This window comes from Aedes albopictus, chromosome 2 (genome assembly GCF_035046485.1).
Source record: "Aedes albopictus strain Foshan chromosome 2, AalbF5, whole genome shotgun sequence".
NCBI lineage: Eukaryota > Metazoa > Arthropoda > Insecta > Diptera > Culicidae > Aedes > Aedes albopictus.
The window spans coordinates 79,775,818-79,800,729 of record NC_085137.1 but is presented as its reverse complement, the minus strand read 5'-3'; the positions used below and the strand labels follow the sequence as shown (position 1 = coordinate 79,800,729).

The 24,912-nt window shown below is 40.7% G+C and overlaps 3 protein-coding genes across 3 annotated transcripts; 1 reads left to right on the top strand and 2 right to left on the bottom strand.

The window, feature by feature from the left end:
- Positions 1-4,449: 4,449 nt before the first annotated feature.
- Positions 4,450-6,468, bottom strand: LOC109433560 (zinc finger protein 90). The gene is made up of 2 exons (XM_019710001.3): positions 5,743-6,468; positions 4,450-5,681 (listed from the first exon to the last, which is right to left on the bottom strand). The coding sequence occupies exons 1-2, from the start codon at positions 6,466-6,468 to the stop codon at positions 4,719-4,721; spliced, it is 1,689 nt and encodes a 562-aa protein (XP_019565546.3). The 3' UTR covers positions 4,450-4,718.
- Positions 6,469-10,088: 3,620 nt separating this feature from the next.
- LOC109430137 (hsc70-interacting protein 1) lies at positions 10,089-11,795 on the bottom strand. The gene is made up of 2 exons (XM_019706170.3): positions 11,637-11,795; positions 10,089-11,564 (listed from the first exon to the last, which is right to left on the bottom strand). Exon 2 carries the CDS (start codon positions 11,549-11,551, stop codon positions 10,355-10,357), a length of 1,197 nt encoding a protein of 398 aa, XP_019561715.3. The 5' UTR covers positions 11,552-11,564; positions 11,637-11,795; the 3' UTR covers positions 10,089-10,354.
- A 9,501-nt stretch (positions 11,796-21,296) lies between these two features.
- Positions 21,297-22,863, top strand: LOC109425233 (solute carrier family 25 member 3-like). Its single transcript, XM_062847662.1, has 3 exons — positions 21,297-21,335; positions 22,386-22,486; positions 22,560-22,863. The coding sequence occupies exons 1-3, from the start codon at positions 21,297-21,299 to the stop codon at positions 22,858-22,860; spliced, it is 441 nt and encodes a 146-aa protein (XP_062703646.1). The 3' UTR covers positions 22,861-22,863.
- The last annotated feature ends 2,049 nt before the right edge of the window (positions 22,864-24,912 follow it).

The following is a 24,912-nucleotide window of genomic DNA, read 5'->3' as shown; positions in this document are numbered from 1 at the left end:
GTTTTTGCAATTTGTTTATCAAAATCTTTCAAAATAATATTTATCATCACTTCTCTGATACTTTTTCAAAACGACGTATAATACACACAAATCCTATGTTGATACGTCGTTTTGAAAAAGTATCCGAGACTTGTTTTAAAAATAACAACATCTGTCGATCATGTGTGTTGGAAGATATAACTAATTCAATTATCTTTACTATTTAAGAAGCATTTCTATTGCTTTATCATCGAGTTTATCATATAAGTGAAGATATATCTTATTAGACTTTCCACTTCCCTCTTCTAGTTTAACCTCATTTTCTACCTCCCGGCCTAGCCGATTAAATTGTCAACCGACGTTTTTGCTTTTGCGTCTCCCTCCTTGGAGGCAAGACATTATTGCCAGCCCCGGCCGGAATTCCATCCGCCGCACAGTGTACAAATTTGAGCAAAAAAACGGACGCAATTCAGTTCCGGCCGCTAAGCAAACGACAGATACCCATTCCTAAGCAAAAAAACTCCGGGGAATCGAATGGTGCCAACCCCTTTCCTGAAAACCATCGCCAAGTGTCTCATTTTGGCAATTTTCCCCTAAATTTGTCAAAAATACTTGAATATATCATATTTAAATCCAAAAAAGTTGGGATGAACAGTGAATATTTCAAAAAAATTTCATGTAGCAATGTTAGACAACTTGGTTTAGTAAATGTTTTTCACTTTTGATCACAATAAGTGTCTCATTTTGTCCAATATCCCCTATAAAATGAGAATATTTGAGAATTTCGGATGAATTGGAACAAAATACCATGCAAAGTCGTTAAAAATCATGCTACTGCATGGAGAAACGCCAAACGGGTTGTGTCTTGTCCATCACATTCAGAGATGATGTCCCATTTTGTCCAATATCCCCTATAAATAAGGAATATTTGAGAATTTTGAATGAATTTCAACAAAAAAACCATGTAAAACCGACTTTTGAACGTGGTACTGAATGGAGAAACTCTAAACAAATCGACAATGATTTTTCATAAGGGCCTAACTGACTTGATCGATTTCTCTTCGTCGACTCTCTCTTTCGCTAATAACTTGATCAAAACAAACAAAATCATTATTCTTTTTGTTTCTATAGCAAGATATAGTCGTCTTCTTCGCATTTCAACCAAAAAATCTTTAGAAAACTCAATATACATTCTGTAATAACACAAAGAGAGGATCAATGAAGAGAATTCGAAAATGTCAATTAGGCCCTTATGAAAAATCAGTGTCGAAATCATCTCTTGTCCATCGCATTCAATGATGTTGTCTCATTTTGCCCAACATCCCCTATTAATTAAGAATATTTAAGAATGTCAGATGAATTTCAATAAAAACCATACAAAGTTGTTCAAAAATCTGATATTTTTTGTCTTTGAATATTTTTTTGTATTTTTTAATTTGTAGGGGAAAAAGGACAGAATGAGACATCGAATAGAATAAACAAGAGATGATCTGTTTGGGGTTTTACCATTAAGTAGCACGACTTTGCACGGGTTTTTTTGATGAAATTCATGTGTGAAGAATTAGCTTAAGGCGAAACTGGATCCATTTCCTCACTTTTTGGTTTTTGATTTTTTATAAATAACGAAGCAATATTTTCAAAATCGGTTTTCGTGCACATGTAGAGGATGGATCAAGGTATCTCCTGATTTTTTTCCAGATGGAAAATGTTTTTCGTTTTTGCAGAAACCATTTAAAATTGTTTCTGCAAAAACGAAAAACATTTTTTATCTGGAAAAAAATCAGGAGATACCTTGATCCACCCTCTACATGTGCACGAAACCCGATTTTGAAAATATTGCTTCGTTATTTTATAAAAAAAATCAAAAAACAAAAATATGAGGAAATGCTTCCAGTTTCGCCTTAAGTTAAAATTCACAAATAAAAAAAAATGAAATTCATCTGAAATTCTCAAATATATTTAATTCATAGGGGATATTAGATAAAATGAGACAACATCATTGAATGTAATAGACAAGAGACGATCTATTTGGGGTTTCTCCATTCAGTATCACGACTTTTGAACGACTTTGCATGGTTTTCTATTGTAATTCATCTGAAATTCTCAAATATTTCTTATTTATAGGGGATATTGGACAAAATGGGACATCATCTCTGAATGTGATGGACAAGACACGATTCGTTTCGGGGTTTATCATTAAGTAGCATGACTTTTGAACGACTTTGCATGGTTTTTATTGAAATTCATCAGAAATTCTCAAATATCCTTAATTTATGGGGATACTGGACAAAATGGAACACCATCTCTGATTGTGATTGACGAGACACGACCCGTCATCATTTCTGGATGCGATGGACAAGAGATGATTTGTTTAGAGTTTCTCCATTCAGTATCACGTTCAAAAGTCGGCTTTGCATGGTTTTTTGTTGAAATTCATTCAAAATTCTCAAATATTCCTTATTTATAGGGGATATTGGACAAAATGGGACATCATCTCTGAATGTGATGGACAAGACACAACCCGTTTGGCGTTTCTCCATGCAGTAGCATGATTTTTAACGACTTTGCATGGTGTTTTGTTGAAATTCATCAGAAATTCTCAAATATTCTTTATTTATAGGGGATATTGGACAAAATGGGACATCATCTCTGAATGTGATGCACAAGAGACGATCTGTTTGGCGTTTCTCCATACAGTAGCACAACTTTTGAACGGTTTTACATGGTTTTCATTAAAAATCATCCGAACTTCTCAAAGATTCTCATTTTATAGGGGATATTGGACAAAATGAGACACTTATTGTGATCAAAAGTAAAAAAGATTTGCTAAACCAAGTTGCTTGTCATTGGTACATGAAGTTTTTTGAAATATTCAGAGTTCCTCCCAACTTTTTTGGGTTTAAGTTTGATATGTTCAAGTATTTTTGACAAATTTAGGGGAAAATGGCCAAAATGAGACACTTGGCGACGTTTTTATGGAAAGGGGTTGGCACCATTCGATTCCCCGGAGTTTTTTGCTTAGGAATGGGTATCTGTCGTTTGCTTAGCGACCGGAACTGAATTGCGTCCGTTTTTTTGATCGAATTTGTACACTGTGCGCCGCTTTGGCGTCTCCCTTCTCTGAGGCGAGACATTATTGCCGTCTACGGCCGGATTTTCATCCGTCGTTTCGGCATCTCCCTCTTTCGAGGCGAGATATTTCGACTTCCCTCATGTCTGATCCGAACAGATGCTATCCGTCGGAAAACAGACTACTTATAGTTACCTAAAGCTTCAACTGGTTCACCCAGTTTCAACCAGCAGGAAAAACACTCTCTTGTTCTTTTGTCGTTTTCCTCCTTGTTTTCGTTGATCTTCACGAGGTGTGTAGCCGATAGATCGCCACCGTGTTTCCAGTGGAAATATCCGCTTCTTCAAGTTGGTCTTCTTGTTGGTTCTACACACTTCCGCTTCTGAGTTCAGCAAATGGGTTCTTCTCTTCGCCAATGTGGTACTTTCCGGCTTGACAGATCGAATGATAATAATCTTCATCAACGGCGTGGCCTACTCAGTTATTATTATTGTCACCAAACTACCACAAGGCTGAATACCGCACTATGGCCAAAACTGAAGCTTCTACCCTACTGATCGTTACGCAGACAGAGGAGCAGTTCTAGTCTATCTTGAAGAATCAGATAGTAAATTTCATCATGTAAAATCTCGGTGATATCCATCACTTCTTGAAAATCGAGGTGGAAAAGGGCGAAGCCGGATAAAAGCTGAACCAAGCGGCGTACATTCGAGAGCTCGTACGACGGTTAAAAATGGAGGATGCAAACCGAACTAACAATGATAGCTGATAAACAGCTTTATCGGCCAAAATTGTCAAAATCAAGCTTAACAGCGGTTTATTCATCTGTTGTCCAGCAATAATATTTGTTGGGAAACCATCGAAGACACCTCTTGATTCGTCCTACTTCTAACAGGGTCTGGTACGTTTGGCATAAGGCCGTTTGGCATAAGGACGTTTGGCATAAAGGACGCTTGGCATAATGGACATTTGGCATAAAGGACGTTTGGCATAAAATAATTTCAGTAAAAAATGAGCCACATACTCAGGGCCGGATCTAAGGGGGGCCGGCCCCCACATTTTTGGGCCCCCCACAAAAATCTTTTTCCTTGCTAAACAATAACAAAAACAAAGAAAAGCTTATTTGCTCATGGCATTTGGACCTCCGAGGGGCCGCCACATCCGCTCTGGCCCAACGTCAAAAAAGAAAAAGTATTCTAAAGAAGGATAATACATTATAATGCAATAATTTTTCTGAATATAATATGCAGAAAAGGATGATTTGCTGGAAAGAACCATTACCGGAATCTAAATTGCTTGTATCGATAAAGAAAGCCAACATTCCCTTTCGGAAAAAAAATCAAATTCATGGAAGCAGAAGGTTATTTCTAAAATAAGAGATCCAAAACAATGCACCACTATCAAGTTTGCCTTCTTTCCGTTGAAGGTTGTTCTTTAATTTTTCTCCAGAGGGAAAATATATTTCACATATTCTTTATGCCAAACGTCCTTCATGCCAAGCGTCTTTTATGCCAAATGTCTTTTATGCCAAACGTCCTTATGCCAAATGTCCTTATGCCAAACGGCCTTATGCCAAACGTACCAGACCCCTTCTAACATAAGGAGCAGATGGATCAGGTACCAGAGGAGGACTACAGGAAACTACCACGATCTGAAATCTTTTTTTTTTTTATTGATCGAAGATGTAAGTCGGTTGCGAATTCATCAGGCTTGGATTAAGCACCGTATGGGCGGGCATAGTGTAACACATGTCGTAGCCTCCGCCAACATCCAAATGCTGCTGCGTCGGATAGTGATGGGCTTGCATAGCTGATGGGTTTGCCGCAGCAGGATACTGATAGGGATCGGATGAGGCATACATGTTACCACCGGAGGCCGTTGGAGGCATCTGCATGGCGGAAGACGAAGCCAAATGGTGATGACTAGGTGGCATTTGGTGTTGCAGATGTTGCGGTTGTGATGGCACGTACGTCGGCATATAGGGCATATTGTAGCCGGAATGGTTCTCAATCAACGAAGTGGCAACGGATAGTTCAGAACTGGTAGCGCTATCCAAGGAAGCATTCTCATCTACATCAACGGATGGTTCCAGCACTTCGTCTGTGATTTCCTCCTGTATGACAGGTTCTGCTGGCTTTGGTCGGTGCTTGGCTTTGATGTGTCTCAGTAGAGCCGGGGATTGGGTAAACTTTGCATCACACTCTTTGCAATTGTAAGGTCTATCGCCGCTGTGCACCCTCCGGTGGGCAATCAGGTTGGAACTGTTGGAGAAAATTTTACCGCAATCCTGGCAACGATGTCGTTTAACACCAATGTGAACTGTTTTGACATGGCTATTCAGATATGATTGCTTTTGAAATGCCTTACGATCATCACAGAGCTGACAAACATAACTTTTGATCGCGTTGTGTGTCTCTGAGTGGTTTTTAAGCTCCTGAGCCGTTCGAAAAGCTCGCTCACATAGCGAGCAGGGAAAATTCCTTTCCTCCGAGTGTGTCTTCCTGTGGGCATGCAGATTGCTGGATGTCCTGAAAAGCTTACTGCATATCTCACACTGAAACTTGCGCTCGTTATTGTGAATCCGTAGATGTAACTGCAAATTTCCTGATTGAGCAAACCGACGATTACAAATCTGGAAATTTGAAATGAAGGTAAGTGCTCCCCAATAAATGATAATCTATCTTGTGACCTACCTGACACACAAATGGCTTCTCCCCCGTGTGAATCCTCTGATGTGCAAGCAGATATCCACTGTAATTGAATGTTTTACCACAGGTGACACAATGTTCCGGTTCTTTTAGCAGCGTTCCTCTTTTAGAATCTTTTTGTTCAGTCTTTTTCGAAGATTTCTTTTGTCGGAAGATATTCACTTGTCTGCCTTCTTCCTTCAGTTTTGCTCTATGCTTCACCAACAGCTCATCCAGCTGGGCTCGCTTTTTCATCGGTTCCACTTTTTTGGCATTCCTGTGAGTCTTTGTAGTTTCGAGAAGCACATCGGATTTGCACTCGGAAAGCACTTCCAAGCTTTTACTTCCAATCGGTTCCTCCTCGTCGCCGAAAATCTCACTCATGGCAGCGTAAATCTCGTCATCTTTGGCCACTGCGGGCACCACCGACGAGACCGGCCGACAGCCATCGTGCTGTTCTCGCACGTAACTCCGTAGCTTTTGATCGGAACTTTCGCACCGATTCCGGAACTCGAATGCAATGCCCAACTTATAGAAACAGTCATTGCAGATTGCACCCGGTAGGCCGTCTTTTTCGTAGATTTCAACCGAAGCGCACCGAGCAATCATCTCCGACGGACGGATGGAAAAGTTGGGGGTGAACAGATCCACCAGGGAACCGGGTTGAAGTTGCTGCAAACACAATCGGCATACTTTATGCATCTCGAATGGAGCGATAGTTTGGTGATCCATGGTATTCACTAACTAATTGTGGGCTTTTTAATGATAACTGTTTACACTAAAATAGTTATTAAGGAAAAGAAATAAAAAACAGTTATACTTCAATAAAACTTTTAAGCCTTTTAAGCGACTAAGCAGCTATCCATCCGAACGAAAACAATAATAAACACTAAACGAAAAGTGCAAATCAAATTTTTTTGATCGTCAGTGTTTATCAATTAGTTGTAAATACGTTCCCTGCAAACATTATTAAACATTGAAGTGCAAAGAAGCTTGGTTAAAAAAAATAGCTGATTAAGCTATTATTCAGCTATTATTGCTACTTGAGGTTACCAAAAAACTTCACAATATTTCGTGCATTTCTTCTAAGGACTACTTACCTTATAAGGTATCGGTATACCGATCAACTAAGGCCTGAGTGAGTTCTGTTGTACGTAGAAGTCGTCTCCATTCGACTAGGTTCATAGCTGTGCGTCTCCAGTCCCGCACTCTGCGAAGGGTTCGCAGATCGCATTCCACTTGATCTCTATCTCGCTCACTGCGCACTACGTCATCTCTTACCGGTCGGATTGCCCTTCTCAAGAACCATTTTTATCGTGTTGTTATCCGACATCCTGGTGACGTGTTCCACCCACGTAGCCTCCAGAATTTCGCGGAGTGGACGATGGTTGGTTCTCTTGACAGGTGACGCAGCTCGTGATTCATTCACATTCTCCACGTTGTGTCGTTCATCCGCACTCCGCCGTAGATGGTACGCAACACCTTCCGTTCGAAAACTCCAAGGACGCGTTGATCCTCTGAACGCATAGTCCATGCTTCGTGTCACAAAGAGCTACTGGTCTAAGCGTTTTGTTATCTTCGTGCGACGGCGAACTTTGTTCGATCGTAGAGTTATGTCGAATCTTAAGTACCTAAGGTCGATTTTCTGCCACAATGCCTCTCTGAATTTCTCTGCTGGTGTCGTTATCGGCGGTCATCAGTGAATCCAAGTACATGAATTCTTCAAGCGCTTCGATTTAATCACCATCGATAAAGATTCGGGCCTGCAAAACGGTGAGTCGATAAGTAGAGCGTCCAACATAGCTCTGGCCCTCACAAGTTCCTACCTCATGCATCCACGGGTCCAGCGATGACAATGACCGCCAGCTAAGAGTTGTGTGCTTAGCTGTAGTGCAGCCTGGGCACTGTTGTCCTTCTGATTTCAGCTAGACTGAAGAGGTTCGACCTGAGCGTCTGTTCACCAAGGAGGTACGGCTCAGACAGCATCTGTTCTGGCATGCAGCGGCTGAGACCAGCCCCATCAGCGTGATCGTCCCAGTGTTGGTTGGGACGTTAAACAGAACTGGCACGATGGCCCGAGACAGGAGTGTTGACGTAGGCCCAATAAGCCACCCGTAAAAATCACTATTGCGAATAACAGGACTCGATACAATCGGCAAAGACCCACGCGACGAAATAAGGACTACGATTGGAAACTTGCAACATGGAATTGCTAGTTACTTGGTTTCGCAGGGTGTGACAGGGTAATCTACGACGAATTATATCCTCGCAACTACGACATCGTGGGATTGCAGGAACTTGGTTGGACTGGACAGAAAGTGTGGAAAAGCAGGCATCGAGCGGTTACCTTCCACCAAAGGTACTGGGAACAGGATTTATAGTGTTGGGCAAGATGCGACAACGTGTGATCGGGTGGCAGCCGATCAACGCAAGGATGTGCATGTTAAGAGTTAAGGGCCGTTCCTTCAACTACAGCATCATCAACGTCCACTGCTCACACGAAGGGGGACCTAATGATGAGAAAGAAGCGTGCAGGGGGGAAATGTACAGACCGGTAATCGGGCGAAACAGCCTGCACGCCGTATCGAATGATAACGGCCAGCGATGCGTAAACTTTGCAGCCTCCCGTGGTATGGTAGTCCGAAGCACCTTCTTCCCCCGCAAAGATATCCACAAAGCCACCTGGAGATCACCCGACCATCAAACAGAAAACCAAATCGACCACGTTCTAATCGACGGTAAATTCTTCTCTGATATAACCAACGTCCGCACATACCGCAGTGCGAATATAGATTCGGATCACTACTTAGTCGCTGTATGCATGCGCTCAAAACTTTCGACAGTTATAACCATGCGTCGAAGTCGAACGCCGCGGCTCAAAAAGCCCAACAAGCAGCTGCGTAACGTAGAAGTGGGTCAAGACTACGCGCAACAGCTAGCAGTGGCCCTACCAACGGAAGAGCAGCTTGGCGCAGCTACACTTGAAGATGACTGGAGGGACATCCGATCCGCCATAGGTAGTACCTCGGCTACAGCACTAGGCTTCGCGACTCCGAATCACAGAAACAACTGGTACGACGGCGAATATGAACAGTAGTTGAAAAACGAGAAGAATGCAGCATGGGCGAGAATGTTCCAATACCGTACAGAACTCAGTATTCCGGAGGAAGAAGCGCCAGCAGGAAGGATGAGATCGCGAAGCGATAGAAGAGCTGTACGGCGCTAAGGACACATGTAAGTTCTACGAGAAGCTGAACCGCTCGCGCAGAGGCTTCGTGCCACAAGCCGACATGTGCCGAGACAATCACGAGAATCTTCTCACGGTCGAAAGGGGGCGGCAGCATTACGATGAGCACCTTAATGGCGACGTTACAAGCACCGAAGGTGGCGTTCTAACAGATCTAGAAGTACGTGCGCAGGACGAAACATTTCCAGTCCACCTCCACGAGATTGAGGAGAAGGTTAGCCGGTTGATAAACAACAAACAGCAAATCATCTACCAAGCGAACTTCTAAAATGCGACGAAGAAGCACTGGTGAGATCACTACACTGGGTCATTACCAAGATTTGAGAGGAGTAAGTATTGCCGGAGGAATGGATAGAAGATATCCCATACACAAAAAGGGCGACAAGTTGGATAGCAAGAACTATCTCGCGATCACACTACTGAGCGATACCTACAAGATACTCTCTCAAATTTGATCTTGATGTCGCCATCTCCGCCATCACCGATTGCAAGACAGTTCGTGGGGCAATATCAGGCTTGATTCACGTGTGAACGCGCTACAACGGACCAGATGTTCGTCATCCGCCAGGTGTTGCAGAAATGCCGCGAATACAACGTGCCCACACATCACCGATTTCAAATCGGCGTATGATACCATCGATCGAGATCAGTATGGATTCCCGGATAAACTGATACGATTGATCAAGGCGACGATGGATCGAGTGATGTGCGTAGTTCGAGTATCAGAGACACTCTCGAGTCACTTCTAAACTCGCAGAGGGTTACGGCCAGGTGATGGTCTTTTGTGCACCACTGCACTAGACCACTAAGCCCGTCTACTCCAATTCCAGTTTATTATACCTTCAAGTGCTCGTCCTGGAAATGCTGGAGTGTCAAAAGTCTTTTAGCTTAGATTTCGCCTGAAAATTTTCTTCGAAAGTAATCAATTATTGTTAAGCTAGATAGATCCCAGTTGAATGATTTCAATGATAAATGAGTTCATATACCGAGCAAAGCTTTCAAGTAGGGATTGAACCTATCATGAGTTTTTTTTTTAATAATTTTTATATAAGGTCAAAAATCAATGGACTTTGTGATATCTAAACGAAGAATAAAAATCTTAATCTCTTAAGATCACCTGAAGTGTATTACGTACTTATCTTATTCCTCTATCTGTAACTATATTAAACGAAGTATCTCCATTAGGAATAGCGAAGGGTTAGTTATAGTTCAAGTGTGACAAACTTCGTGACATGAAAGGTATTGTAAACTCTTTAAAACGTCGCTTTCGACAGTCTGTTAGAAGAAAAATGTAATCCACAAAGAAAGCCAACGTCCATCAAACCTCAACTTAGAAATGCATCCATCTATTCTGAGAAAAAAATGTTTTCCTTAATCTAGGTCGTCAGTGGTTTTGGGCCCGCCAGTGGGAGCACCGCCAAATCCTGGGAAGCCACCTGCGCCAGCCCCAGCCCCGGGGAAGCCACCGGCACCCGAAAAACCACCAGGGAACCCGCCGGCGCCTCCCGGGGCACCACCGAAACCCGGAAAACCGCCCGCTTGGGACGTTTGGGAAGCGATCTTCGTTACCAGATTCATAACCTTAGGATTGTTTTGGTACTTGCCGATGTTGCTCGGATTGGCCATGATGTCCTGCAGAGCAGCGGCCACTTCCGGATCCTTGAAGGCATTCAAAATGTCTTCAGCTCCAGCACCTCCTCCTGCGCCGCTGAAGAAATCATCACCGTCGTCTCCGTCACCACCGTCTCCGCGGGCCTTCTCTTCTGCAGCCTTTCGATTGGCCTCCTGTGCCTTCCGGACGCGCTCCTGTCTTTCACGGAGCTCCTTCTCCTGACGACGTCGCTCCATTTTCAGCTTATGCTGCTCGATTTTCTTCGCATTCGGAGTGACTTCCTTCAGCCATTCATCAGCTTCCTCGTCGTAATCTAGCTTGCAGGCCTGGCGCAGGTCCTTGGCAGCTTCTTCCCACTTGCCCAAGAGACGATTAGCTCGTCCACGGAACTTGTAAGCCGTAGCAGAATCCGGGTTGATCTCTAATGCCCGTGTACAATCCCGAATACAGGCATTCGGTTTCGAAAGCTTCAGGTAGGCTTGTCCGCGTTTTGCGTGATACAGCGCGCTTCTCGGATTCAACTCAATCGCTTCCGTAAACAATTTGACCGCATCCTCGAAATTTTGCTCCGAATATGCCGCTGCTGCCTTCGATCGCAGCTCATTTGCCTTATCGATGTCGTCTTCACTGGGTTCCTTCGAAGCGTCACCCATCGGTTGTTCCGGTTCGTTATCCGGTTCAACACATCCTTCCATGTCCAGTTCGACGTCCGATTCCGGATCAGACTCTTCCTTCTTCTCTTCGGGCTCTTTTTCTTGTTCTTTTTTCGCTTCTTCCGGTTTGGGCTGGGCACCACCAAACTCTGGCTGACCCTCAGGGACCTTACCACCCAGCTTCTCAATGAAGCTCTTGAAGAAGCTCAGCTGAGGTAGATTCAATAGTTGCGGCTGAGCCGCGCACAGGTCGACGAAAATTTTCAGCTTCTTCAGCTCGGCCGGATCAATCGGGCACGCCATTGCTTTGCCGTTTCTGCAATCCCGAAAAATACCCCCAATCAGCCATTGAATTCGGAAAATTTGCATGCATCAAAAAGATTCTTACCTTTTCTAACCGTCGGAATATAGGACAGAGAAAATAATTTCAGGAAATTACAGAAAACACGCAGTAATTTTTTCGCACTCCGGTGAGGTGTTGCCGACTAGAACGTTCGCCTGATGTTTTTTTTCTCACTTCTAGGGATGTCAAAGGACAAAACAGAAGTGAAGTTGGCTGTAACGAACGAGGGGCTTACTGATGGATGATTACATATGCATGTGTCCATACACGGAAAAATATCTGAACCCTGTGAATCTACACGGAACCACCAAACTACCCAAAATAGAGTTCTTTTGACGCAATCCCATAGTTCGGCCCAATAAGCCAAATTTGAGTAAATCGATTAAACTCACACTAGGTAAATTGCAGGGCTGTTACAAAATTCCCAAAATATCATCCGCGAAATTCGCGACTTCGGAAATAAAATCCGCGACTCGAGAAACAAATCCGCGACACGAACATAAATATTCAAATTTCATATTGAACCAGATTTTGTACTGAATAATGACATGTTTTTTTTTAAGAATAGTTTCGAAGTTCCTATGAAGTTTTCAAGGATTTTTCATTAGGGCCACATTTTTCGTCCACCTTTGTTTGTGTTATTACAGAAAACGTATTGAGATTCCCAAAGCTTCAGGAACAACTATTTCTGGACGCGATACCAGATTTTAAAATTATTTTATGATAAACCATTTTTCTGTGAAGTATCTCAGTAACATGTTTGTTGCTGGGATACCTAATTATCGATTGAATTCAAGACCAGCTTATTGATGAATAACAGAGTGGGTTTGTCAAGAGCTTTGAATCTACGATAGGTGAGTGCACAATAGCAGAGGATATGTTCTGATGTTTCTGTCTCCTCGTCACAGAAGCGACAATTAGGATTACTTCGATCTTTTGTAGATGGTATCTGCAGAGGCAGTGTCCAGTTATTAGACCGGTGTAGTGCTGAGACCAAATAGTTGTTGGATTTTCTTGGGGTTCATCATGACGAGCCGCTTGGATTGGCTTGGAGGGGGAAGTACATTCAAGTTTGATGTGATTCGAGTTACCATAAATTCGCTCAGTTGTATTTTACAGAGCAGCAGAAATCGAAACAGATCCCGCCGAATGGCTCAGGGCCTAGGAGCAACCATACTTTGCTCCAGAAACAGGAAGCACAATGATTTGGTTTCGTTAGTCCAAGTTATAAGAAAAATAATACAATCGACGAGTTTCATTTTCAAATTGATTTCATTTTGTGAGGCAGATTCAAGTAAACTGCAAGGCGGCCATCTTTGTATTCAAGTGATCTTATTCTTAAGAAATACTTCATAGTTTGAATAAGGGCAACGTTTTTCAACCTTGGTTAAGCAGATATGTATAAATAACGTTGCTGGACAAGAAGAACTATTTCCTACAAAAAGGGATTATGAGCCGAGCTATTTTAGTCACAGGAGAAAATGTAATTTTAAAGTTGGGATAACCTTTGAAGCAGACCATCAAAGTTGTCCTATTTTATTAACTACTAGATACGCACGATAAATACGAAGAGTGCTGAAAAAACCAAGTTTTGCAACGAGTTACATACAACATTTTATGCAACTATTTTTCATTCTGCAAGTCATTTCAGTTGCATAATGTACAAGGGCGGAAAAGTTGATTATTATGTTACCAAAATGATTCTTACAAAATAGAAATGATTACACTGAATTGCATAATAGTTATTTATGTAACGAGTTGCAAAATGTTGATTTTTTCAGCACGAGTCGTACATTTATCCAACGAGGCTTGCCGAGTTGGATAAATACGAAAAGTGATGAAAAAATCGAGTTTTGCAACGAGTAACATACAAAATTTTATGCAATGATTTTTTCATTATACAACCCATTTGGGTTGCATAATATTCATAATGCAACTCAAATGAGTTGCATTATGAACATTATGCAACTATTTTTCATTATGCAACTCATTTCAGTTGCATAATGAACCAGTGCGAAAAAGTTGAACATTATGATACCAAAATGAGTTATATAAAATTGAAATTATGATACTGAATTGCATAAAATAGTTTATGTTTGTGTATTATATAACTTTCATATAAAGTTGTATAGAAAGACACGGAAATAAGTAATTTATGCGAATAGTTTGAAAATTAATTATAACAAAAGCTTTTTTACAAAATTAAACTATGAATAATCTATAAATACATGAACTGAAACGATGCATTTATAAGTAAATCTTTGCTCGTCCCTGTTTTTACGAAAATTTCGGTATAATCTATTTTTTTCGAAATTGGAATGTTTAGTCCTGATCACCTATAGTGGAGCACAGAACCAAATTGAAAGATCTCAATCCTGGATATAAACCTATAGGTACAGGACAACAAATCTGAAAAGTTGCGATATCTAAGCAGAGAATTCCAACCATTTTTTTAATTTATAGAGAAAACGATCTCTGGGAAATTCCATCAGAATCTAGAGAAATTGTAGAGACACCATTATTTTTTTTCATAATGTTTTTCTTAAGAAGATATAAGATCGGTTCAACAAAATTGCATGACCTTTTCTTCGCAAACATTCATGGTATGTATCTGCTGTCATTTCATTTAAAAAACTTTTGAATTTTAGGAGAAATTTGTATAAAGTTGCGATTTTCAATATATTTTGTAGTTTTGAAAGTTTCTAAAAACAGAAACTACTTTGAAGCTGCAAAATATAACATTTGACGGAAGCTTCGATGGAAATACATAAGTTTAAAAGAAATTGAAAATGGTTTAAAATAAATTACAACTGCCATAAAGATAGGCATCCTCGAAATGCGCGACTTAAATCAGACAAATTCGCGAAAATCGCGACCAAATTTCAAGGATCCGCGAAATCCGCGTCGTGGCACATAAATCCGCGACAAATCCGCGAAAATCGCGATTTTCGCGAAAACCGCGAAATCCGCGACTGTTGTAACAGCCCTGAAATTGCCTTCACCTCCAGCAAAAACATTTACTTAAGAGTAGGTAAATTCAACCCAAGACCCCCCCCTCATTCAACCCAAATTTGAGTAAACCTGCATTTACCCAAAATTGGCTTATTGGGCTCAAGGACCCCCGTTGGGTAGATGCATCTCTGTTTGTTTTTGACAACATCGGTGAGGGAAAGAGGGAAAACAACCTAATTTTGGGTAACTAGTTTATTCGATATACTCAGCTTTGAGTAAAATCGACCCAAAAATTAGGTAGTTTGATTTCTCCGTGCACGGAACCACCAAACTACCCAAAATAGAGTTCTTTTGACGCAATCCCATAGTTCGGCCCAATAAGCCAAATTTGAGTAAATCGATTAAACTCACACTAGGTAAATTGCCTTCACCTCCAGCAAAAACATTTACTTAAGAGTAGGTAAATTCAACCCAAGACCCCCCCCTCATTCAACCCAAATTTGAGTAAACCTGCATTTACCCAAAATTGGCTTATTGGGCTCAAGGACCCCCGTTGGGTAGATGCATCTCTGTTTGTTTTTGACAACATCGGTGAGGGAAAGAGGGAAAACAACCTAATTTTAGGTAACTAGTTTATTCGATATACTCAGCTTTGAGTAAAATCGACCCAAAAATTAGGTAGTTTGATTTCTCCGTGTGTATTTAGTTCAAGGGGTTCATTCAAATATTACGTAACGCAAAACATGTCAATTGTAGACCCGAATAAAACGGTATCATACAAAAATCATACAGGTTATCATTTTTAGATTATTCATAGTATAATAAACTGGATTATAAATCAACCATACGACGAATCATATTAATGATAGTGGTTATCATACTCGGAGTTTCAATGATAGACCGAATGGGTTGTTAAGTATCGTTACCATTCAAAAATGCATTTTTTCTCGAACAAAAATTTCGGTGAATCATTCATAGTCATTCATAATCGTTTTATCATCGGCTTTATGATACAGGGAATAATAAAAACAAAATGGAAATATTTCACCAATTCTGCTTTACCGACACAAAAAAGCACACCCCTGCGGACACTTGTCTGATTCTGTCAACTCTGCTTGTACCATCGCAGTCGTTGTTTACCTTTGCGTTGAGTTTTTTTTACTTCGATGGAACGGGAAGGGAATCGAACTGTGTGATTGTTGGGATTACTGCAGTAGTTGTTTGCTTACGCACGGGACTACTTTGAACCAGTGCTCGTGGTCGGCTGAAAGGCGTAAAAGTTAACAAGGTGCTTATGGATAACTAAAAGTGCAATAGTGATGTGGGGGAAGTTTCCAAATGCTGTTCGCGACTTCAGGCGGAAAGTTTTATTCTAGTCTAGTCTAGTCTACACATACACAGCCATTCATTGAAAGCATCCTGGAAAATGATAGAATCGACTATTTCTACCATTTTTCTTGTCATTATCAATACTTGCAAGGCATCGGAGATGCATTACAAGTATTGAAGCGGCCAGGCCTACTGTGCAGTGTCATTAAATACAATTGAACAAGGAACGGCGACATCTCGTCTGCCGCTCCATATCGTATGTGTTATAAATGTGAAGCAAAAACGTTGGGAGTGACGTTGCTAAGAAAGTTAATGTCACTCCGCTGGAGCTCTTCTTCCTGGGATGGGACATAGGTATTTGCCCCTTATGTCCTGGCTCGAAAGCCTAGGCTTAAGCGCCATTGCTCGCTCTCTGAAACGAGAAGAAAATATAAAGATCCCTTCCCCGGGTAAATTAAATAACCTGCATTATAAGAATGGAAAGTAAGCAGTATGATTTCCACCGGCCACATTCAATAAAATTGTACTTTGTTTGGACAAACTGCATACATAAAAGATAAATTAGAGAGATCTTACCAATATCCAAATTCAATGCCCGGTATCCTCTGTCGACGATGCATTTCCTCCAAAACGCTATATTTTGCCGAATACCTCACATTACCCCATCAGATTTTCATTTGTAATATCCGTTTTAAATTCACCCCGAACCAATGCACTCGTATTCTTCTTATTTTACTTTATTTATTTTTAAATCAATATCAAATCTAATCTTATTCCAATCACTGTAAAAATTCTTTTTCGGCAAAGTTATTCATTTGTCAATTTTTCAACAATCAATCCAACTGACACTCTTCCAATTTTAACCACAACCACTGTGACATCATATTTTTTATTCTCCAACTAGTTTCTAGTCCCACCCTAGTCCTGTTTTTCTCAGCTTTTTTACCCATTATCAAAACGAGCCCTTCATTTTTCTTTCTTTTTTTTCCGCTTCCACTCATTGCCACCATCTACGGCTCTCTTTTGATCTGACCTTCAGTCCACTGCACATACACCAACTGCCACCCTTTACCTACAGTCCAGAACCAACCAAAACCGGTCACCACTCCCAACTCCACAAATCCACTTTGTCCCACCACTCAATCACAAGATAACCGTACCAACTGTTACTTCTCGCCAAATCCGGTCACTATCCCAACTCCTCCACAACAATTCCACCGCATCCCGATACTCAAATTCCACAAAATCTCAAGAAATCCGTCTCCGCTTCAACACACAGAACACGCTTCGCTTCAATAGACATACGGCAAACATGTACGGACACCGTGCTGGAAATCTAGTGTCGGCGGGTATCCACTTGCTTTCCACTTGAAAAAAAAAGCTTCAAATCCGGAACCAAATTCTATCACAAAGCAAAATCTTTTTTCAAAACTATGCACTTTCACGAAAAACATCACCGGATGGCGTAGCGCCACGAGCCAAATCACGATTTAGCCGGCCAAATTCCCGCTTAATAATACGGAACCATTTGAATAAAAACTCGCGGACACGAAAAAATGACAGCGAAAAAATTTTGCACAACCGCGCGCGCTCGCGGACTGCTGCGATCTCCGACTTCAGGCGGAAAGTTTTATTCATCGCGAAATTTATCAAGTGCGACAGTGAATAATTAAAACGTGAGATGGAAATTATTATACACAATGAAGAAGGCGAAGTCGACAGAAGATGCTGGAATGGAATCGGCGATTAGTTTTCGTGACGTGGGGAAGTAAAATAACAGAAGTAGTATACAAAGTAAGTGGAGCGGTAAGTGATTTTCAAGGTAAATAAATCAATTTGATTTATTTTTTTTTTTGGAATTATGGAACGTATCTGTACTTGGTAAGTCAAAATCACAATTGCTCCGTGTTCGGGTTGTCTATGCTGACTATTCCACAAACGAAGATACAGACGGAGCAGTAATCGTTTTTTTCGGTACCACTTTCATTTTCACGCTTTGGCAAGCCCCTCTTTTATTGTGTAATTGGTAGCTTTGGTGAACCCCTTGAACGGGCGAACTGGGTGAAATGTCAAGCGACTTGTCAACAACTTTGTTGTTGTTTGTTTTCTGCTTTTTTACCTCTCCAACACCAACACCAAACAGCAAGTCGGTCGGAACCGTCGAAACACCGGCCAAAATAGAACCACAGACAAACAGACATACTACATAGAAGAAAATTGCTTCAAAAACATCGTTTGGCATCTCACTAGCTCCCTCTATAATGCTCAATCCGAAGCATTCATTTGCAGGTGTTGTTTCCCTCGGCTCGATGTAACTGTTTTGCAGGTGACGACTCCCCCGTTCCGTCATCCATTGGTAAAACATGAATGAAGGTTCATGACTGAGTCATTTTATGTAAACATTGATCGGCGTCGCGTTCATTTCTCTGCAAAATTGAGGCACAGCAGCGCCACCATGACACATGCGAGCACAGTCCGAACCACACTATATTTTCAAAATGACCGTTAAATCGTGCGATGATTTCGATTTGAGTAGTATGTCTGTTTGTCTGTGATAGAACTTCCGGAGAGCTTCAAACAGCGTTGGGAGCATTTTCGATCCGGACAACATTGTAGCATAGAGTAGTGAAGGCGCAGTGCAAACAAACCGGCTGGGAGCACAAATAACCGATTCGGCGCTGTGTGGCAAACGACCGCTGAAAGTTGTTCGGGAATCCAACGAATTGGCTGTCTCTGCCGGCGGATGTAACGGCCTTTTTTCTACTACGATCGAGACAAATCCGGTTGGACGCGAGGACTTCCAGGTGGTTCTAACACCGTGGACGGTTATATACGTGGAAATTGTTGAAGAAATTTCCGCTATGGTAAGCCACTGAAGCGAGAAAGTTCAAATAAATATGAACATACCTTATTTTGATTGTTTGTCTTAACGAATTTCACTCTTTTCCCATGAAATTTCTCCGTTTTCGCATCCAGGATGAATAGCAGAAAATTTTCCATCATCGATGAAATGCTCCTGGGTGGTCTGGAAGTGCGCGACCTATCTATCACTCGACAAACGGAATATTCACTGCAGCCCAAGTCATGAATCGCTTGTCCATCAAAATGCTTCCGCGGTTCGGCCGAAGCCGCTGCACTGCAAGACTTTACTTCCGATGTGGTATATCTTCTTCACGGCGCCAAAGTGCTCGGAAACGACTTGGAGCGGAAGCTAAGTGGTTCTACATTAGGTTGTCCCAAAATTGCACATAGTCAAAAAGTTTGGGGGGCTCACCCTGCAAATGATAGCTAAGGGTGTTAGAAACAAACTTTTGTATGACGGCAACTTTCAGAAATGACGTTTAGAGGTCGCCCCGGCGAGATTTTTGAAATATGGCCATTTTTCGTAATAAATTTCATACAAATATTTTTTACCGTACAAAAATTGACAATACCCACTATTTTTATATTTTTTACAGCTTGATATGGATCCAATCTTCTTGGGAAAAATAATTAACGACATGTTTTGCAGGTAACTTTTTGATACTGATTTTTTGAAGTAACTAAAATTTGTCATTTTTTGATATACTGTGCATTTTACCCATCATAAAAAGTATCTGAACCTAATGCTAATTTAAAACAATTTCCATAAAAAGATAGGAAATTTTATGAGGAAAAACTTTGCCGAAGACAGCATTGCGTTTTTTCTATCCGTTTTAGAGTTATTCACGATTTACTATTTGGTGAAATTTGAATTTTTAGGTATTTTTCTAAAAATGTCACATAAGAGCTTCTTAAAAACACATACAAAGCAAAAAATCACGTATGCTCAACAAGGTTTTGTCTTGATTGTGTTTAGGAAATATGGTGGCATCATTTATTGAATTTTTGTTTCCGTTGACAAATCCATTTTCTTTGATATAGAAAGGTACCTACTAGCGAGAAACTTTATCATTAGGTACCATTTTAAGATGCCTCAGTAGGCCATGGCATTTTTAACGGTGATGTACTGACAATGGTTTATACGAGCATAATACACAATCAAACGCACGGCACATTTTCTATATCATTTAGAAGGTGATACATTCCGCAAAACATGCCGATTTTGGTTTTCAATGATGTTGTTCAAATCGTTCATAGACATGAATAAAACTATCGAGTAGTCCCTATCATTTTGATCAACATATAGGATGATAAAAATGACGTCACTTGTTTACGTCCAAAACTGTTGTTTACCAATAATAGCCTACCTTGTCCTATTATATGCCGCGTGTGTGTTATGGTAATCAAATTGTTCTAACCTTGGATAACATTACGTTAACTCGCTGGTTCGTCTCATCCCACTCGTTTCAATTTGACTCGGTGTATCTTATTTTCGATGTTGATAAGATAGTTCAAGTCAGTAAATGTAAAAAAAGATATGCTCTGCTTTTTATAATGTCTTGAATTGGAAGTTGGTATATAAAAATTGGTATTCTTACGTAAGACGTAATCGCGATTCGTTTTCGCCTTTATTCACTTTGCCACTGTTTCCTGGGCTGTTTTACTGGTCCAGGACTCATACGTCTTCGTATAGAAAAATAATTGAGAATATCGACAAGAAAGTAAGATAAACGCGAAAATATGGCTCAACATTTTGTGGAGAATATCTTTAAAAATTCTTTAAAAAAATGACAAGCTCAGTTGTCAAGTCAAGAGAGCTAGCCTTTTAAGAAATCTTTGCTATATAATTTCTATATGAAGGGATTGAATAACAAAAAATAAAAACCAAATAATGATGTCACTATAATTCCATAACACAATCAAGACAAAAACTTGTTGAGCATACGTGATTTTTTACTTTGTATGTGTTTTTGAGAAGATCTTTTGTGACATTTTTAAAAAAATACCTAAAAATTCAAATTTCACCAAATAGTAAATCGTGAATAACTCTAAAACGGATAGAAAAAACGCAATGCTGTCTTCGGCAAAGTTTTTCCTCATAAAATTTCCTATCTTTTTATGGAAATTGTTTTAAATTAGCATTAGGTTCAGATACTTTTTATGATGGGTAAAATGCGCAGTATATCAAAAAATGACTAATTTTAGTAACTTCAAAAAATCAGTATCAAAAAGTTACCTGCAAAACATGTCGTTAATTATTTTTCCCAAGAAGTTTGGATCCATATCAAGCTGTAAAAAATATAAAAATAGTGGGTATTGCCAGTTTTTGTACGGTAAAAAATATTTGAATGAAATTTATTACGAAAAATGACCATTTTTCAAAAATCTCGCCGGGGCGACCTCTAAACGTCATTTCTGAAAATTGCCGTCATACAAAAGTTTGTTTCTAACACCCTTAGCTATCATTTGCAGGGTGAGCCCCCAAGCTTTTCGACCATGTCCAATTTTGGGACAACCTATTCTACATCCCCCAGCCTCGCTCTCCGTGCAAGGAGGTAGAGTATGGTTCCAACGAATTCTTCGACTTGTGCACTCCCGGAGGTATCCCAAGTAACCAAAAGTTCAGATAAAAGGGTACTTTATAAGCTAAGCAGCTTGTTCGAGGTTGCTCATTAGCCTTCTAAGCAGCTTCATTTTTAAGTAATTTTGGAACTTGAAAGTTCACATAAGCACGCTGGATAGCCTTCTAAGCAGCTTCTGACAGAACTTTGACAAAATTCATGCAGAAACAAAAATGTGATTTTCAGAATCACAACCCCACCCTGTTTGATGGGTGTTTGCGATTCATGTCAGGAAATTGCTTCTGCTAATTATATTTTTACACATGATGCTGCTATGTAGATTTGAACTGGATCCTCCTGCGTGATAGCCTGCTGACTTACCGCTGCGCTGATGAAGACACTTGACAATGTCAAGCTAACTTCACTACTGTACAAATGTGCAAAACTAGCTGCCGACAGAAAACCGATTCAAGTCAGACTTTACCTGCTGTTCACTCAACCACAAGTGTAGTACTGTGGTAGAGTGTAGGGTTCTCACGCAGCGACTATCGGTTCAAATCCGATGGGCGGCAATTTTTTTTTTTGGTCAAGCCTAGTATTCATTGATTTGATAAATTCATATTTGTCTTTTATTCGTGAATGCTCAAACAGTTGTTTTCTGTAAAAGAAATAAATTTAATCTTCATTGAAACACAATGCTACTGAACTGAACTTCTATGAACTTGAAAGTTCCGACAAAGTTCCGAGTAGCATCTTAAGCAGCTTTAAAGTTCCGCGAAGTTCAGATAAAGTTCCGAATGCAACTTTCTGGCTGCTTAAGAGGCTAACATTGAGCCTTGTCGGAACTTGTGACCGAAGTTCCAGCAAGGCTCATCGTTAGCCTCTTAAGCAGCCAGAAAGTTCCATTTGGAACTTTATCTGAACTTCGCGGAACTTGAAAGTGCATTTGTCATGGGAAGCGGAACTTTTGGTTACTTGGGATCCTGGTCTGCGGCCTCATCCACACGGCAATCATACTGCTGTATTTAGCCAAGTGCCGCCTGTATATCAAGAACTGCCAATTACAATAATCTGTTAAATCAATCCCAAGGCCGAATTTTTCGCCGACATCGCCCTGTCGCCGCTGGAGGCCGCAGAGGTGAAGATCCAATATGCGCCAAGCTATTCCCAAGATGATGGTCTGGTCCTACTGTAGTGTACATATCCAGATTCCTACACCATGAAGAAGTTCGCCTGCTTCGAACGTACCGTCGAGCTGATATACCCACACCACGTGCCGTTTGCATCTAAAGCGAGTAGCTGGTTGTTGCATTCGCTGTTGGTTACACTTCCTGTTCTGCGCCGTTGTGTCTGACCCAGCTCATATTGACGTGTCTAAGCTGAACCAGGCCAAGGGATTCAGTGCCATCGATGTAGCCAAGACGCTAGAATTCATGGGCACATGGCCCAGTCTGAAACCCCGCATCATCATCGATACACTGACCGTCCTACAGTGGTTTATATACGACGCAGTCAAGGTCGCCCGGAATATACCCCGGACATCACAAAAATGCCAGAATCGCTGAAAAAAGCCAGGAGTTGAATAAGCCATTTCGCTTCTATAATGTGTTGTGCTTATGATTAAATCTAGACCAACATGTGAAAAGGGCGGATATCCAAAATGTTAGAATCGAGAAAAACGCTTGCAAAGTTTCACAATCTAAAACTAATTCCTATTTAACACTTTGTGCGTGTGCACTCAATCTTTTTCGTTGTTTTAGAAGAAAACACTATCCTCTTGGTGATTTTATGTCAAAAAGTACAAACAAGCGTTTTTCCTTGAAGAAAATGAATGAAATGAAAATTACGCCCAGATAAAAACTCATTGGTCATTACGCCCGACATGCTACGCCGCTTGGTCGCCAGCACTGGAATTACGCCTGGTCGATATTACCTAGAATCGATCGCTTTTGTTATTACGCCCGAAGAAATTTTGTATCGAAATTAGTGGAATGCAATAGATTTTGAACCTGATCCACTGCAATAAATTGATTTTGAAGCTTTCTTAACTAAAAGTAACTAATTGAAGTTTATCTGACATTGGACAATGGAGGAGGAAGGAAATTTTCTCTTGACGTTGCCTACGATGAGTGGTAAAAAAACGAGTAAAACGCAATGGAAATCAGATTTCGATTGAAATCTATATTCTAGCTCTTATCTATGAACAACAACTCTTTACAGTTTATCTAGTATCGTACAGCAAAGGAGGGAGTTGCCCCTGCCATTGTCCATAATGCGCGTTGAAAAAAAAAATATAACTACAGTACCGATGGGGAAGCGCAGGCAGCATATTATGTTCCCAACAAGCCCGTGTACAACGGATGAGTTTTTGGGGGTTAAACTCCTCCCATTGCCGATACTCTATACACAAGGCCTCCTTCACCCTTTGCTAAAATTGGGTAAAACCCCTCCCTTGTCGTCTTTTCTGTGCACGGGCCTGGTTCCTAATATCACCTTTTGCTGAATCTACTTGCTGTGACCTATGCCGGTCAATAGATTAGAGACCATTCGCTAACATTTTTATCACTGAAGCTTTACCAGCTGCATATCATCCAAATCTGGGTCCTTTGGAGAAAATATATCCTGAATAGACATTGAAGCCATATTATCGCCACTTATTGCAGTCAGTCAGCGACTTTATTGAATTTTACGATGAAAAACGCACGATTTGATCTTGGGCGTAAGAACCATCCGTGCGCAACAAGAGCAATAAGTGCGCGGCGGATTTCCACTCAGACATTTTGATGGGCGCCGAAGCACGACGTAATGACGAAGGCTTTTCAATAACGGTGTAAGTAGTTAGGGGCGACTTTAATCAAAAGTGGGAGTAAAAGTTTTGTGTAAATTTGATAAATATGAATGGCGAGATGCTGTTCTCGACTGTTTATTCAACAGTGTTAACAATTTTGTGCATTTTTGTGCTTTTTTTCAAAGACGCAAGATCATTGGCGGAACAACCAAATGAAGTCATCAAAATCAGATGTGGAAATCCGCCTTTATTTAAATTATTGTTTTCCAGAAGTGAAAACTCATTTTTGAGCTAACGTCAGGAAAAATCATATGTTTATGAGTTGTTTCATCAAATTATGCTGAAAAGTGATTTGTTTACATTTTGGCTCTTCCGCCCTTTTCAAATGTTGGTCTAGAAATAATAAGGTTTAACTGAACGAATTCGTTATTATAAACGGGGAACCAACATGTCTTATGAATCATGTAAACGAACCGCGGGGTACAATCTTATCAAGGTCAAAGTAATAAAACCACTACGGGAAAAGTGTATTTTAGAACAATTGCGTGGAAACCTCTGAAACAACACCATTGGGGTTTCTGGTAAAAGAGCAATGTGGGAGGACTTGGTCAACCATCAAATCTGTCTAAACCTCTGCAACAAATTTAGATAGTTTTTGGTTGTCTTGCATCACCATGCATTTTAGGAGGACTTGGTGAACCTAGCTTGAACAAAGCGTCTTTGAGTGAAGCATGATGATTTGCATCACCATGCATTTTAGGAGGACTTGGTGAACCTAGTTTGAACAAAGCTTCTTTAAGTATAGCATGATGTCTTGCATCACCATCCA

Excerpts from the sequence above, each read along its gene's own strand:
- LOC109425233 (XM_062847662.1), top strand. The coding sequence starts at position 21,297 with ATGGTTCCAACGAATTCTTCGACTTGTGCACTCCCGGAG. Across the intron at positions 21,336-22,385 it reads CGACTTGTGCACTCCCGGAG|GCCGAATTTTTCGCCGACAT; the intron begins GTATCCCAAGTA and ends ATCAATCCCAAG. Across the intron at positions 22,487-22,559 it reads GATGATGGTCTGGTCCTACT|CCACACCACGTGCCGTTTGC; the intron begins GTAGTGTACATA and ends GAGCTGATATAC.
- LOC109430137 (XM_019706170.3), bottom strand. The coding sequence starts at position 11,551 with ATGGCGTGCCCGATTGATCCGGCCGAGCTGAAGAAGCTGAAAATTTTC.
- LOC109433560 (XM_019710001.3), bottom strand. The coding sequence starts at position 6,468 with ATGGATCACCAAACTATCGCTCCATTCGAGATGCATAAAGTATGCCGA. Across the intron at positions 5,682-5,742 it reads AGAAGCCATTTGTGTGTCAG|ATTTGTAATCGTCGGTTTGC; the intron begins GTAGGTCACAAG and ends TCAAATTTCCAG.